Below are 16,674 nucleotides of genomic sequence, written 5' to 3' on the forward strand. Positions count from 1 at the left end.
TATTATGGCACTGTAGGAAGTCCAGGCCAGAGAAAAGGTGCCCGTGGGCGTTGGCAGTTTGAAGTACACTGGACAATCCAGTCTGGACTGTGCTCAGAGACTGACTGGACCTCAAGGACTTCCTTGTGTTCTGTTGCTCTGTATTTGTTTGTCCTAACAGTTCCTAGTCAGGACAGAGCATGAGGTTCGTTCGGCTAACCCTTCTTTTCGCACCCGCTTCCCAAAGCTTTTGTTTGGTCAGTCAAACGTTACTTTTAACGTTTATTCCTCTGCAAATACAGCTGATTTCCACCTACAGTTATTTTTAAGATAAGAAACTCTAGGTCATCTGAAGAAAGGGGTTGGGCCTGGGGATAAGGATTGTTATCTTCCTGAGGCACAGGGGCTGAGGGAAGCTGGGTTCTGGGTGGAGACTGTGAATGAGTCACCTGGCCAGGGACAGGACAGGGTGGCCTTCTCCGGTCTAGTAAGACTCTGAAGTACAGCACATGACTGTCATGCCAGCTTCCAAGTAGGGGTCAGTCCCCAGACAGGCATTTTTATGAGTAGTTATGGATCTTATGTCGAAGTAATTAAATTTTTGCTTAGTAGTTATTTTTTTAAAAAACTTGACTCCTTTTTTTTTTTAAAAAGAGAAAGTGTTGCTATGAAGATCACGATGACCTCAAACTTATAGCAATCCTCCTGCCTCTGTTCCCAAAATACTGAGATTACAGACTCATGTGTCACTACGCCCAGCTTGATTACTTTCAAACAGGTCCGATTGCTTTCATCCCTACACAGTATTTGTGTTAGCAAATTCTTGTTTGCTAGCCTGGCAAGCTTCATGCATTGTTAACTTTAATGCTGGTTCTTCCCACATCAAATGGCTGAACTGCCTATCTCCCAACTGTTTATGAAAGAAACATTTTAGTGATTTATATCTTTTCCAAAACCTGCTTCTACAACAGGTGGCCAGCCAATATAGCCCAAACACACTAACAGTACCTACAAGGGCCCCTGCCAAACCATCTCTAAGGGCAGACACTATATTTTAAAGATGATTAAAAATCAGATTAACTGGCTAGGGGAGCTGGCTTAGCAGACAATACACTTGTCAGGCAAACATGAGGACTTGAATTTGCGTCTCTGGGATTCACATAAAGCCAGATGTCTGTAATCCCAGCACTCTTTAGGCAATCTGGGAGAGGCAAGAAGAGACCAACAAGAGGATTCCTAGGAGCCAGTTAACCTGGAGTATGCAAACAGCTGTTATGGAAGAGACAAAAGGCGAGGCTCTACACCCAGGGCTGTTTCCTGACCTCCACTTGTGTGACCAAAGTCACATTCATATTCACACACGTACACAAAGTAAAGCAAAAATTGAAAACAATCTTTCCAGGTTAACACAGCTAGAAAAATATTAGAACCAGAACTTCAAACTGGGCACTTCACTTGAAAATTTCTAGTGTGTTTGTGTGTGTGTGTGTGTTTGGGCGCGCACAAGTGTAGGTCAGAGGATAACTTTTGAGATCACTTCTTTTCTTCGTGGTGGTTGGGAATCAAGTTCAGGTCATCAAGCTTGCTCGACAAGTACTTTTTGTGGCTGAGCCATCTCACCGGCCCTAGACTTTCTAATTTCTACATCTTTAGATCTATTCAGTTCAATATGACATGCTGTCAACTTTACTTCCTTTAGGGTTAGAATAACGAATGGAAACATTAAAAGACTGCCGTTAGGCTAAGGGAAGGATCTTGCCAAAAGAAAAGAAACTGAGATAAAAAGCTGAGACAGCCAAAAGAGTAGTAACACAAACGAATAGCTCTTTGTAAAGCAGAAAGTTGAGTTCGGAGGAAATGAAGAAGCAAGACACTAGGATGAGAAAGTCAGTGACAGAGGCACAGACAAGATTAAGGGGAGATGAGGAAAGGATGAAATCCCAAGTAGCTTCTGGGAACTGGAGTCAACGGGCCCTGCTGAAACTGGGCATCAGAGGACCCAGACCGAGTCAGAAGTGGGCAAGGCTGAAGATTCCCGGAACTCCCACAGGTCCCGCCCACCTCGAGCTCGCTCCGCCCCCGACTCCTCTCCCCGCCCCCGGTCTCTTAGGTGATGCTGCAGCCAAGATGGCGCTGGCGGCGGCCGCGGCGGCCTGAGCGTCATGCTCCGGGCTTTCGGCGGCGGCTGCGGCGGCTGTGGCCTCGGCCAGGGCCTTGAGTCTCTCCCGAGAGTGAGCTCTCCGGCGCCTCTCCTCCGGCCTGGTGAGGCGGGACCGAGAGGAGACCGCCGCGAAGAGAGGAGGCTGTGAGGAGCGGCGAGAGAGCGGCGCTCGAGCCGGGCAGGCACCATGGCTGGGATCATCAAGAAACAGATCCTGAAGCACCTCTCCAGGTCAGCGAGCGCGCGGGGCCGGTCCTCTCCGCTGGCCGCCGGCTCTGGGGTACAGGTCGCAGGTCCGGGCTCAGCCGGTGCTGCTGGCGCCCCCGACCGGCCTCAGGAGTCACGCGGAGGGCGGCGGGGCTCGGCGGGCCGGGGTCTCCGCCGGGGGCCGCTCCTGCGCCGAGGCGGATGACGTCCCCGGCGTCACCCAGGTGCTGGGTGGATGGGGTGGGCTGGGACCGGGTCGCGCTCGGAAGCTCCCGGGGCTCGGAGCAGAGCGGTTCCGTTAACCGAGGAGGACTGGGTTGTGCTTGAGTGTGCCGGTGAAACGTTAACCTTGTGATTGTTCTCGGTGCCCCTTACCTGGCGTTCCTGCTGCACGGGAGGAGAGTGTGCTTGTTTGCACAGTTCGGATTTGTTTTAGGGAAATAGGCAGGAGTTCACAGCTTCGGCAAGTTCTTTATGGAAGTCGTTTTCAAGTCCCGCATCGTTCTTGCTGGAGAGTTTTCCGATTTTGTTTCTGCGACCCTTGAGTTCAGGGAGTTAGCGTCTCTGGTGTTTAAACCCCAGACGTGTCATTCTTTCCATTTCATAACACAGTTTTAGTCAGAAACATGACTCAGTAAACTGGCAGTTCGTTACTGCTCTTGGCTTCTCCATATTTGTCTCAAGACACTGGCTAAATGTAGGATCCTGTTCCAAGTTGGTGACAGGGAATTAAAAACTCCTGGTTAGGATCTCTTTCTCTCCTCTGTTATTTCTAAGTTAATGAATGCTTTTAAACTGATTAAAGGAAGGTACTCTGGCTTAATGATAGACTTCTGTAGTAAACATAAATCTTCATTCTCTGGATATGTGTATATGTATATATATATATGTACATATATTTACAGTTGAGAACATGTTGAACAAAAACAATACTATGATTCAGCAGATAGTTTCCTGACATATTGAAAACAATTTAATACATAAAGTAGTGAACTATAGCAAAGTTTGTGACCATGTGTTTGGTTCTTAACATCACTAATTAGAGAGAGAGAGAGAGAGAGAGAGATAGAGAGAGAGAGAGAGTGTGTGTGTGTGTGTGTGTTTGAAACAGGTTATGTAGCTCAGGCTGCCCTGTAACTCATGACAGATCCCAGGCTACTCTCCTGCCTCAACTTCCTGAGTACTGAGATTACAGGTCTGTGCTTTGTTGGAAGTATTTTTTAATTATATAGGTAGTGCAATACTGAGTCATCTTATTTTGAATATTGTCTATTACTTAGGGTATGTCTGACTCATGAGATACACTTCACCCTTGCCTATTTCTAGATCCATAGGAAAATTCAGATCCATAGACAAATGACTTTATTGTCTATTTCCCTTCCAAGGATAATGGTACTGTACCACTCTGTATGCCTAAAAGAAAATTTAATTCAGTCGATAAGTGCCTTAGGGCATTATCCTTTAATTCTCTTGTATAAGTCCATTTGGGAAGAACTCTTAGGAGCCAGAGTGTAATGGCTTACTGTATCACATAGATAACATCCACATACTTAAGAGTTAAGTCCTTAGGATTACATTATAATCTTCCTGATTTCTTACACCTGTGTGGTAAATAGTAAGGAGCCCTTTTTTAAATCAGAAAGTTTCTAAAACATTAGCACCTTCTTTCTTTTTAAAATGGAGAAACCATTTGTAGTTTTTTTTTAAAGATTATTATATTTTTACATTTACTTACTGTGGGAATCCAAGGGTGCACATATGTGCCTGACAGCGTATGTATGGAGGTCTGAGGACAACTGCTTCTCACCCTCCACCATGTGTGTTCTGGAGGCGAAACTCAGTTTACCAGGCTGGGTAGAGTGCTGGCCTAGATTATAGGATGCCCTGGGTTCGATGCCTAACACCTGTAGACTGGGTGTGACGACAGATTGCTATAGTCTCAGCACTTGGGAGGTGGAGGCTGTCAGGTCAAGGTCATCCTTGGCAGCACAGTCTGAGGCCAGCCTGGAATGCTGGAATACCCTGGGGCAGGGGTTGAATCTGTACCATCATAAAAAGGAAACATTAGGAAAATGTCCAAGTCCTTCCAGGCTCTCCTGCAGGGACTCTTCCAGGAAGAAGTCTGTCTAGAAAAATAGAATGGTCACTCGAGTGAAACGTTAAGATTGAAGCTGGCAGCACTGGAGTCTGGGCAGCACTTTCGAAGTTGGCATATTGGACAAGTGTGGAAGAGGAATTGTTTTATAAGAGATCGACACATACTTTATGCTTTCAGTAAATACTGAATGGTATGAGTATTATAAGTCACATTTCTGTTTCTTGCCTAATGTTTGTTTCCTAAGTGCCTCTTGCATTAATGAAAAGTATGTAGACTTGACTGGTCTGAACCAACTATGGGGTGTGTGAACAGAAAGAGGAAGAGGTTAGAAGTGTTATATTTTAAGAGATATAAAACAGGAAAAGCCTTTGAAAGAAAAATTTACCCAGATTTTTAGATCAGGACAGGGTATGTGTTGAAGGTGGAATCTTCCTTTTCCCCCCATAAGGGAATAGGAAGTTCTTTAAAACATTCACATATAAGAAAGGAGGAGCAAGCGGAACTGTCATTTCACCGTTAACACCTTTTTGGCTGTTGCTCTGTGTCTCTCTGTACACATGTGTGTAGGTATCTGTGCAGGGAAATGTAGTTGAAGCTGTTGGGTGGGTCACAGATTCAGAGGAAGATCTGACCACACACCCTGTGAGAGACAAGCAGAAGACAGGCAGGGACAAAAGGTACATATTTATTTAAACTGGGACCTGAAAAGTGGTAAGAAAGATCCAAGTACAAATGCTTGCCTCCTGTTGCTTAGCCTCAGGGCATACTATATTATACACACAGGTTTTTCTGCAGATTAGGAGTTCACTTGGTAGACTGTACCTCATAGGGTGGAGTCTGTCCTGTTTGAAGCATTGGTTCTCAACCAATGGGACTTTGTTCCTCCGGGGACATTTGGCAATGATTTTGATTATTGTGACTTACTTGGAAGGTGTCACCTGGTGGGTAGAGGTCAGGGATGCTGCCAGACACTCATGCATAGCTAGCACAGTCCTCTAAAATGAAAATTCATCTGGTCCATGTGTCAGCAGCTGAAAGGTTGAGAAACTGGTTTCAAGTATGTGGATGTGTATCAAATGATTGAGCTCGATAACTTTGCTAGCTATGGTTATTTTGTCTGCAGGCAACAGAAATGTGTCAATTTAAGTAAAAAGGAAATGTAGTTGAAGCTGTTGGGTGGATCACAGATTCAGAGGAAGATCTGACCACATACCCTGAGACAGGCGGAAGACAGGCACTTCTTGAATTTCCCTGGGCCCTCAAGCAAGGCCTGTCAGTTTCAGATCCCAGACTAGACAGTTCTTTGCTGTAGAGGACTACTATGTACAGTGTGAGGTGTTTAATATTTCTAGGAATTTCTAAAAGTTCCCCAGGTGATAAAACTACACCTGGTTGAAAATCGCAACTTACTCTCTGATCTTTCCTGCAAGTTTTAAATTCTTTTTTTTTTTTTTTTTTAATTTTATTTTTTTCGGAGCTGGGGACCGAACCCAGGGCCTTGCGCTTGCTAGGCAAGTGCTCTACCACTGAGCTAAATCCCCAACCCCTAAGTTTTAAATTCTTAAGAGAAAAGTTTTATGACCCAGTTCTGGCTATTCATCAGTTTATCGTGGCAAAGAACGGAGCAGTGTCTTAGTTACCTTTCTATTGCTGTGAAGAGACTTGACAACTGAAGCAGTTTATATAAAATAAATCATTTAGTTGGGGACTTACATCTCCATAAGGTGAGTCTGTGGCTGTCACATCACGGAGCAGGACAGCAGCAGTAAGATGTAACCCTGGAGCTTACATCCTTATCCATAAGCACAAGGCAAGGAAAGAAAGAAAGAAAACAAGCCAGCCAGCCAGCCAGCCAGCCAGCCAGCCGGGAATAACATGGACGAAACCCAAAGCCTGCCTCCCACCCCACTGCCTAGTGACTCACCTTCCCCAAGAAGGCCACACCTCCTAATCCTTCCCAAATAGTTCTACCAAGTAAGGATCAAGCATTCAAATATAGGAGCCTGTGGGGAATGTTCACATTCAAACCATCACAGACAGCAAAGATCTGGTTAAGGTGAGAATTATTTTGAGTTGAGATTGCGGCTCATTTTGGTGTCAATATTAGGTTTAGATAAATTAGATTTTCATGGGCCTCATTTGCTGTGTTAAGGAAACTCAACCTCATACCTGGGTTGTGGGTGACTGCTAAGAAGTAATTCCAGCTAATAGAAGGATATAGTTAGTATAGAAGTCTTGTTTGTGGAGTCTGGGTCCAGGATCAATATCTAAAGGAGAAATATAACATCTGCAAACGACTTGGAATAACTCATGTACTGAAAGGTTGCTGTATCTTCCGGAACCTTCAGTATCTGTTTGTTGCTCTGTGTTTAGAGAACCAGATTTGAAAGGGTTCTGGGGCCAACTCCAAGGATAAAAGTAGGAGAGACAACCTGAATATCTCAGTATGAGTTGTTTTGTAAACTAAGGGGAAAAGACAGTTTAAAAGGGTGAGTGCAGGTTGAGGAGTTGGCTTGTGGGTGAGGTGTCTGCTGCACAACCATGAGGACCTGCGTTCAGATCCCTCCCACACACATATAAACCCCCGTGCAGCAGCATATGCCTTTAATCCCAGGGCTGGGAAGGTGGAGACAGGAGGCTTCCTGGAACTCACTGGCATGCTAATACATCTGAGTTGATGAGTTCCATGTTCAGTGAGACAGTCTATCCGAAAAGGTAAAAAAGAGAGTAAGTGAAAAAGACATCAGGTGTTAACATCTGGCCTTGACATCTGTGTGCACATATGTGTATCTGTATACAAACTTGTGCACAAAGTCACTTTCTAAGTAACTATACCTCTATTCAAAGACTAAGTTTTTACATGACTATTTTTGTTGTTGTTGTTGGTTTGTTTTTTTTTTTTTTTTTTGAGGCAAGGTCTTGCTATTTAGTTCAGCATTGCTGGAAACTCTTAACATTTCTTAAGTATTTATTGTGTGTGTAGGGTACACGCATGCTATGATGTACATGTGGAAAGTCAGAGTGCAACTTGTGGGAGTTGGATCTCTTTCTTCCCTGTAGGTCATGTGAACGGAACTCAGGTCATCAGGTTTGGGGGCAAGCATCCTTCCTCACTGAGCCATCTATCTCATCAGCTCCTGTTTGGGACTCTTGATAGCTTCCAAGTGCTATGAATTCAGGCTTGAGCCTGGACCTTTGGCCCACGTTTTTGTAATAAAACTTGAAAGTTTGTAGGGATATGTGTATTTCAGATTCTAAGCACATGCGTGCATGTACACACACACAAACACACACACACACACACACACACACACACACACACACACACACCACATATTAAGCATTTCAGATGCAAGATGATTTTAATTGATTCTGTTCTGTCCTAGGGGTTTTAGTTTATTTCTAAACTACATTGCTGTATGAAATTTGTGAGTCAGTTTACTTAGATTAGGCAACTGAGAGAAAACTTGGTTACTTTTTGGATTACAAATGAACTTACTTTTATAAGATTTGAGATTATTTAAAAGAAATTTGTTTTTTTTATAGTAGTCATTTTAATGTAATACATGTATGTTGACATTAGCTGTACTAATTTTTAACAAGTAAGTTACTAAGTGCCTGCTTTATATGAAATACTGCTCTGTACTACTGAGAACATAGCAATGAGAAACATCGATAGAAAACTGTGACTTATGGTGTTTACATTTTAATCAGAGGATAAGGATAATCAATTAGTAGTAAACAGTGAAACATGTAACAGGGTGTTAGATGCAGTTTAAAAAGTAACAGAAAGGGCTGGAGAGATGACTCAGCGGTTAAGAGCACTGGCTGCTCTTCCAGAGGTCCTGAATTCAAATCTCAGCAACCACATGGTGGCTCACAACCATCTGCAATGGGACCTGATGCCCTCTTCTGGTATGTCTGAGGACAGCTACAGTGTACTTAATAAATAAATAAATCTTAAAAAAAAAAAAAAGTAACAGAAAGGGGGTAGGAATGTAGGGATGAAGTTTGTAGTTAGTCCTGATGTGGCAGTCAGTAGTGCTCAACTGGAATGTATTTCACAAGACACCTGAAAGGGGTGGTAGGAGCCAATGCAAATGGCCTGATGGTGGTAACTTGCTTGTTATTATGAAATATGCTGAGGCCTCCAGTGAGGTGAAATAGAGTGGAGTAGGAAAGAAAACACAGGCCACAGTTGGGGGGAGAGTACCTCAGTGATGAGGAGCTTGTGTGGCGTGCTTGAAGCCCTGGGTTTGATCTCCACTCGACAGCAAAGTCCAGATCATGCTGAAGTACAATAACAGACCTTCGGGGGACAAAAGATATGAGTTCTCTAACTTCAGATCTAGAGTGCTTGGCTAATGTGCACAGGGCCTTGAGTGCTATCTAGGGTGCCACATTTGAAATAGGAGACAGGGCAGGACATACTTACCATCCTAGTGTGTGTCACGCAGAGAAGGGACTCAGGACGTTCCTGGCTCCATTGTGAGTTAAAGGCCAGCACGGGCTCGGTAGACCACAAGGCCTCGCGTATCCTTCACCTCTGCAACCTGCTACCCACCTGTGGGTCCTGAGGACCAAACCCAGGTCTTCTGGGAGAGCAGCAAGTCACTGACCTACTGAGCCATCTCTCAACCCCTAGTTTCAGGTTTTACTTCTATATTTACTGGGACGAAGTTTCTATACTGAAGTGAGGTTGGAAATCACTAGTTTTCTTTCTTAGCAAAGGATCACTCTGGCAGCTGTATGAGCAATGGGAAAGAGAAGAAGTGAAAGGCCGATGGAGACAGTTAACTATGCAGGTGAAAAAAATAGTACAAGGAAGATAGATGCCTTGGAGTTGCTGAGGGTCAGTGTCTAGATGTACTTGGAAGCCCCGTAGACTGTCAGATAAATACAGATTAAGAGTTCTCTTAAGGCTGGAGAGATGGCTCTGCGATTAAGAGCACTGACTGCTCTTCCAGAGGTCCTGAGTTCAATTCCCAGCAACCACATGGTGGCTCACAAACATCTGTAATGGAATGTGATGCTCTCTTCTGGTGTGTCTGAAGACAGCGACAGTGTACTCATGTACATAAAATAAATAAAAATCTTTAAAAAGAAAAGAATTCTCTTAAGAGCTGTAATGGAAGCCATTGACAAGATGGAATTGCCGTTAACTAAATTGGAGATGACTGCTGATAACCTCTGGGGAAGCAGGCTATCAGAGATTGGAAGTTTGGTTTTGAATATGTTAATTTGTATCTGTTCTTTATGAAATAGAGATGCCCTCCCTTTTTAATTTATGACCCAATTTAGACTATGCAACCATTTAGTCTGGCAATAACAGTGGAAGTGTTTTTGTCATTGAGGCAATTGGTTCATGATTACTGCCTCCCCCCCAATACTTCACTTTTCTTTCTTTCTTTTTTTAATTTATTAACCATTTTATGTTTTTTTACATTTCAAATGTTATCTCCCTTCCTGGTCGCCCCTCCATAAACCCCCACCCTATTCTCCTCCCCTTTGCCTCTAAAAGGTTGCTTCCTCTACCCACCCACTCCCGCCTCACATCTCTAGCATCCCTTTTCTCTAAGGCAGGGCATCAAGCCTCTACAGAACCCAGCGCCTCCCCTCCCAATGATGCTAGATGAGGCAGTCCAATGCTACACATGTAGTGGGAGCCATGGATTGGCCCATGTATACTCTTTGGTTGGTAGTTTAGTTCCTGGGAGCTCTGAAGGGTCCAGTTAGTCGATATTGTTGTTCTTCCTATGGGGTTACAATCTCCTTCAGTCCTTCCCCTAACTGTTCCATTGGGGTCCCCAGGCTCAGTCCAGTGGTTGACTGTGAGTATCTGTATCTGTCTTAGTCAGAGGAGAGCCATACCAGGCTCTCGTCTGCAAGCACATCTTGGCATCAGCAATTGTGCCTAGGTTTGGTGTCTGCGGATGGAATGGATCGCACGGTGGGGTGGTCTCTGGATGGCTTTTCCTTCAGCCTCTGCTCCATTTTTTGTCCCTGCATTTCCTTTAGACAGGGACAATTCTGGGTTAAAAATTTTGAGATGGGTGGATGGTCCCATCCCTGGGGGCTGTGCCTTATCTACAGGAGGCCTCATTTTACAAGGACATTTTCTGTGAGCAGTTTTAATGAAGTTAGTCTTTACTTATCTTCATTTAAAGACTCGATTGGTATTTATTTTGTATGTATGTATGTATGTATGTATGTATGTATGTATGTATGTATGTATATATGAGTGAGTATTAAAACTGTTGTCCTGTGGGTGCATTCTCCATGGACAGAGTGCCCTGATGGTCAAGGCCAGTGACTGATTGTGTTCTTCCTGATTGCTTCTTTAGCTTCTGTGGTAGAAACTGAGTGTAAAGACTGTTCACACTTATTAGCCTAGAGAAATAAGTTTACATCAGTGGGGGAGATGGCATAGGAGTTAAGAGTACCTGCTGTTCATGCAGAAGAACCCTTTTCAGTTCCCAGCATCCACCCAGTGATTCACAACCATCTTTAACTCCACTTTGAGGGGATCTGGTGCCATCTTCTGGCCTCTGTAGGAACCAGATAAGCATGTAGTGTGTTGTGTGTGTGTGTGTGTGTGTGTGTGTGTGTGTGTGCGCGCGCTTGTGTGTGCTTGTGTGTGCACTGGTGCCCATGCAGTTGTGTGAATGTGCATGTGGAAGCATGCACGCATTCACATAAAGCTTGATGAATATAAATTGCTTGTTCTCAATACCTTTTTGCCTGACATTCAGAGAATTTAGATTAAAAAATTTTGGCAGTCCACTAGTTCTCTAATACACTTTATTTTTAAAAAATTTTCTTGAGATTTTATTTATTTTTACTTTATGTTCATGAGACTTTTGCCTGAATGTATGTGCACCACATACCTGAGGTGTCCTGGAGGCCGGAAGAGGGTGTCAGATTCCCTGACTGGAGTTACAGACACTTGTGAGTCACTACATCTGTGCTGAGAATCTAACCTGGGTCTTCTGAAGGAGCAGCCAGTGTTGTTAAGAGTGATGCATTTCTCCAGACCCTTTAAGACACTTGGATATACAGAAATATATAGTTCATTATGGAACATTCTCTGGTTTACGAGTTACTTTTCTTCTTTGCCCCTCTCTTCCTCTCTTCTTTCCTTCCTTCTTTCTTTTACACCTAAGAGGCAGGGTCCAGTACCATACCTTAGGCTGGCCTGGAACACACTTTGTACTCCAAATTGGCCTTAAACTCACAGCAATTCCCCTGCCTCTGCTTGCTGAGTACTGGCAGTACAGATGTGAAACACAGCACTAGGCTGGACTATTTTTCATGGGTGATGCTATGTATGCTTCAGTATTCAGAGATGAGAACTACAGTTTTCACTGATTGGGCAGTCCAATGATGTGGTAATTTGTATTTTTAGGTTGCTGTTTTGTAGAGGATCTGAATTTATTTATTTAATGTTAAGTTATTCAGTGCAGCCTTTACATAATGTTTATTCCACACAGCTAGCTCTTTTTTGTTGTGCTTTTGTATGCATTTAAGAGTGGATGTACCACAGGAGAGTAGTGGCAGCCGTGGAGAGGGTGTGGAACCTCTAGGTGATTAGTGTGTTTGCAGATCTACACAGGGTCTGCCTGGTGGTGATCTGCTGTGAGATACAACTGTTTTTGTAAGCACATCACAGCTGAATATTTCACTCCTCTTCCTTCCTTCCCTTAAACTTGCCCGCTTCTGTGTCCCCTGTGTCCCCATTCCCTACAGCGTTTCCTGCTGGCTGTGGTGGAGATTGGTGTGCTGTGAATTGCACAATCACCTAAGTGAGTACCAGAAGAGTCTAAGAAACCCTGGCAGCTGACTGCTTCCTTTCACCAGGAATAGGGACCTTTTGTCCCTCAGGTAATACTTCTGTTCCCCATCTTCTTTTCCTTTCTGTAAGCACGGATTGTGCCCTACATAAAGATGACTTCATTTTTAAAAAAGTTTATAGCTACCAGTTCATGTAAATCCTCCTTTAGAATGTCTTTTCTTTCTTTCTTTCTTTTTTTTTTTTTTTTTCAAGGACAAGGTTTGGCAACTCAGAAAGTTGTTGCCATCCTTTTCTGATGTTGCAAAAGGGAGTTTGATAATTTACAACCAGGTATTGGGCAATAGTAACTAGCATTTGATGTTTTAATGGGTATGACTTCATAGTCTAATGCGATTACTAAGTCTAAAGACTTTTTGATCATAAAATGTTTTGGTAACTTCTCATTCTCATTGAAGGCGTTAAGGGATTATTGTATGTTTAATATCAATTTTGATCTGGATCATTTAGATGGAGTCATAATTGTGGGAATGGTTTTGTTTGCAGTTGGGCAACCTTTTCACCATTCTGTCTTACCTTCTGCATCTCATTTGAAGATTCATCGTCAGTGGTGAGCTGTGCCACCAGCACGTAGCTCCAGCTAATTGTGATACTCAGATAACACACACACACACACACACACACACACACACACACACACACACACACACACACACACACACACACACATACTGACACACACACACACACACTCACACACTCATACACACACACTCACACACTCATACACATACACACACACATACACTCACACACACACACACACACACACACACACACACACATATCAGGTCCAAAAAAAAGACAAACGTAATTTTAAAGACATTATACAACTCATCACAGCCTGGACTAGTGGGCAGTTAGTAAGCTTTAGCAGTTATATTGTCACGATGGTCTTGTTTGCCGTTCTTGCTCCTCTTGATTCTCTGTAGGCACTTAGGAATCTGGCTCTCGCTGCAAAACTGTCAAACTTTTAGAAACTTTGAAATTCATTCTACTGTAGTGGCAATTAAGGTTTTTGTTGTTGTTTATAAAGGCAGTCAAGGATGACTCTGATGTTGTGTTTACCTGCTGTAAGCCATCTGGGCCAGGCACTCAGGAAGTACAGTCTAACCACAGTCTGGTGCGGTGTCTCCATTGCTCCTTTAACATAAGTCTGCTGTCAGTACTTATCTTACTAAGGATGAGCTGTTATGATTGTGCTCTGGTTTTTGGTTGTTGTTAGGTGTATTTATTTTATATGTATAGGTGTTTTGCTTGCATGACTGTCTGTGTGCCTGGTGCCTGTGGAGGCCAGAAGAGAGTGTCTGGTGTCCTTGTGCTGGGGGTATGGATGGTTCTGAACAGTCACATGGGGTGGTGGGAGTTGACCCAGCATCTTCCGAAAGAGTCATCAGCGCTGCTACCTGCCGACCCGTCTCCAGCACTGTGAGAGCACAGTGTCACTACTTGTTATTTCCAGGGCTAATCCTTTTCATTTACCTCACTGTGCTTTGCTTGTCTCCCCATCTCTGGGGGAGACCCTAGGACCTAGTATATGCTAAGCAAGTGCTTTGCCAGTAAGCTGTATCCCTAGCCCTTTAGCTTTATTTCTGGTTTTGAGACCAGATCTCTCTAAGTTTTCCACACAGGTAGACTGTGGGACTCACGTTGCATCCCAGGCAGGTGTGGAGCTTGCTCAGCCTCCTGGGTACCGGCTTACAGGCTTGTGCCACAGAGCCAGGCTAGCTCCTCACCTGAACCAGTCACGGTTCCTTTTTAGTAGATGACCCTTACGTTTATAAAGATTTATTTATTATAGTTTATGTGAGTGTTTCCTGTGTGTATGCATGTTGGTTCTGTGTGCCTAGTGACTGTAGACCCAGAGAGCCCCAGCACATTCCTGCAACAGAGTTCAGACAGTTCGAGCTGCCACGTAGGTCCAGGGAACCGAGCCTGGGTCTTCTGCAGAAGCAGCACGTGCGCCATCCTACCAGCCTGGTTCCTGAGGTTATTGTGTTCTGACGTTAGGACATGGCAGACTGCTTGGCACACTTTGAGTATCTCTGCTCTCACTACCCAGATTTATCAGTTCTTGTATCAGTTTTCTGCAACTAAATGTTCTCATTTCCTTCTGGTCTTACAGTTCTTTATTTTATCCTTAGCTCTGTTACCAGAGAGGCGTTTTGAAACTAACCTTAAGTTTTTGCAAAATCTTTTATGGTTCGTGTTGAAGTTTTCAAGAAAAAGTTGTTTTTAACAGATTTTTTTTTCCCCTCAAAGACTTTTGTTTTGAGACAAGAGTCTCTCTACACAGACCTGAGTGTCCTGGAATGCATTGTGCAGACCAAGCTGGCCTCAAATCCACAGAAATCCTCCTGCCTCTGCCTCCTGAGTGCTGGGATTAAAGGCGTGCACTCTTACTCCTGGCCTCAAAGAATTTTTAAGGTTGATGAAAGTCAACTTCTTGAGTTGGTATTGGGGCCAACAGTCAAACAGGACTCATGTCCTTATTTGATTCTCCTTTCACCTTGATTGAACCAGTCAATCTACTGAGAACACGAGAATACTGATTCATGGGAAGAAATTATATCTATGTAAAATACAAGTCCTTACTTTTGTTTTGTTTCTCAAGGTATACCATTTTTTTCCTGATGCAAATGGCGTATACTACAGTATACTGTTCTATATTACAATACATCTGCATATGGCCACTGTATGGGACCCTTTATAAATGTTGACCACATTACTTACTGCCCCTGTCAGAATGTCCTCTGTCTCATTTTCCTTTAAATAAGCAGGTCTCAGGGAATGCTTTCCCAAAGCTGTCTTTTGTTTTTTTTTTCCCCTGTTTTTTCATGACAGGGTTCTCTGTGTAGCCTTGGCTGTCCTGGAACTCACTCTGTAGAACAGGCTGGCCTTGAACTCAAAGATCCACTGCCTCTGCCTCCTGAGTGCTGGGATTGAGGGCCGCAGCACCACTGGCCAGCTAAAGGTGTGTTCTTTATCACCAACAATCAGTCTAGCACTCTTCCCCAGCCTCCTCCATCTCCTGTTTTCATTTGTATGGTGTTGTCTATGACATGGTTCCTGTCACATTACAGTAGCTTTATCACACACTGTGGTCTCGCTGTTCAAGTTTCTGCAGAGCCTATGAAGGATAAGTGTGGGATTTTGCCATGCCTGATATTTCAACAGTCTAGATACCCAGTCCTGACTGACTTACAGGTTCAGAGGTTCAGTCCATGATCATCAAGGCAGGAGCATGGCAGTATCCAGGCAGGCATGGTGCAGGAGGAGCTAAGAGCTCTACATCTTCATCTGAAGGCTGCTAGTGGAAGACTGACTGCCAGGCAGCTAGGGTGAGGGTCTTAAGCCCATGCCCATAGTGATGCACCTACTCCAGCAAGTCCATATGGTGCCAATAGTGCCACTCCCTGGGCCAAAGCATATATAAACCACCATAGAACTATTTTCATGGTTTTTGAAAATAGTTGTGCAAGCTGAACAAGCTGTATCTGTGCACAGAAGACAGCAGTGGTCTATGGGCCTCCACCTTCTTCTGTGCTTTAAGTGCTTATGTGGAGAAACCGGCTATTCAAAATTGTTTTATTTTGTAGCATTTACAAAAATAACCATGCCAAACAAACAATATAAGTTGAGATTGAGAAGCAAAGTGGACGGAGAGAGATTTTCCTCAGTGGTGCAGCCACCGGCAAGATGCCCACACTTCTGTAGATAGTCGGTCACCCATGCTCCTGTAAGCAACCTTTATTGAGCTCATTGGGTTGCCAGAACCAAAAGCTGAGACATGAATGCAGAAGAGAAACTGGTTGAGAAAAGGCAGGAAATCGTGGGAGCAGGAAGGAAACAAAGGAGATGTGGGGTGACTAGGATCAAAGTGTATTAGACACATGTATGAGAATGTCGCAGTGAAATCCAGTATGCATAGTTAGTATATGCTGGCCCTGGCTCTTACAACACTTAAAAATATCCTTTCCCACCTGAATTCTTTTTACCCATTTGTTGGAAACCAATTCACTACAAATTTGGATCTATGTTTTGAAAGCTGTATTGTGTTTTATTGATCCATTATTTATACCGGTATCAGGCTAATTTGGTTTCTGTATCTTTTTTATAAATATTGAATTTGTATAAGGCCACTAACTTTGTTCATCTCTTTTGAAAGCTATTTTAGGTCTTCTGCATTTCTATATGAATTTTTAAATCAGCATACTATTTCTACCATCCTAATGAAATTTTACTTTTAGTTATCCTAAATAGGTGTCTATTTAGGGAAAATTGGTTTCTTAGCAATATTGAGTCATGAAGTTGCATAAATTTATTTAAATCTTTAATTTATACATGTTACACACCCTTTAAAGTGTATAACTCAAAATT

At 43.5% G+C, this 16,674-nt stretch overlaps 1 protein-coding gene across 3 annotated transcripts in view; it reads left to right on the forward strand.

Annotated features, from left to right (window-relative positions):
- Window positions 1-2,089: 2,089 nt before the first annotated feature.
- Window positions 2,090-16,674, forward strand: part of LOC116907933 (UHRF1-binding protein 1-like) — a 58,381-nt gene continuing 43,796 nt past the window's right edge. For 2 of the 3 annotated variants that reach the window (XM_032911166.1, XM_032911160.1), the window contains exons 1-2: window positions 2,090-2,371; window positions 12,192-12,326. Coding sequence is in view for 1 of the 3 variants with exons in the window: in XM_032911152.1 (XP_032767043.1) it covers window positions 2,328-2,371 (44 nt within the window). In the remaining 2 variants the exon portion in view is untranslated. The remainder of the gene's footprint in view (window positions 2,372-12,191; window positions 12,327-16,674) is intronic. The other variant, XM_032911152.1, reaches the window with a different exon arrangement.

This window comes from Rattus rattus, chromosome 1, assembly GCF_011064425.1.
Source record: "Rattus rattus isolate New Zealand chromosome 1, Rrattus_CSIRO_v1, whole genome shotgun sequence".
NCBI classification, from domain to species: Eukaryota; Metazoa; Chordata; class Mammalia; order Rodentia; family Muridae; genus Rattus; species Rattus rattus.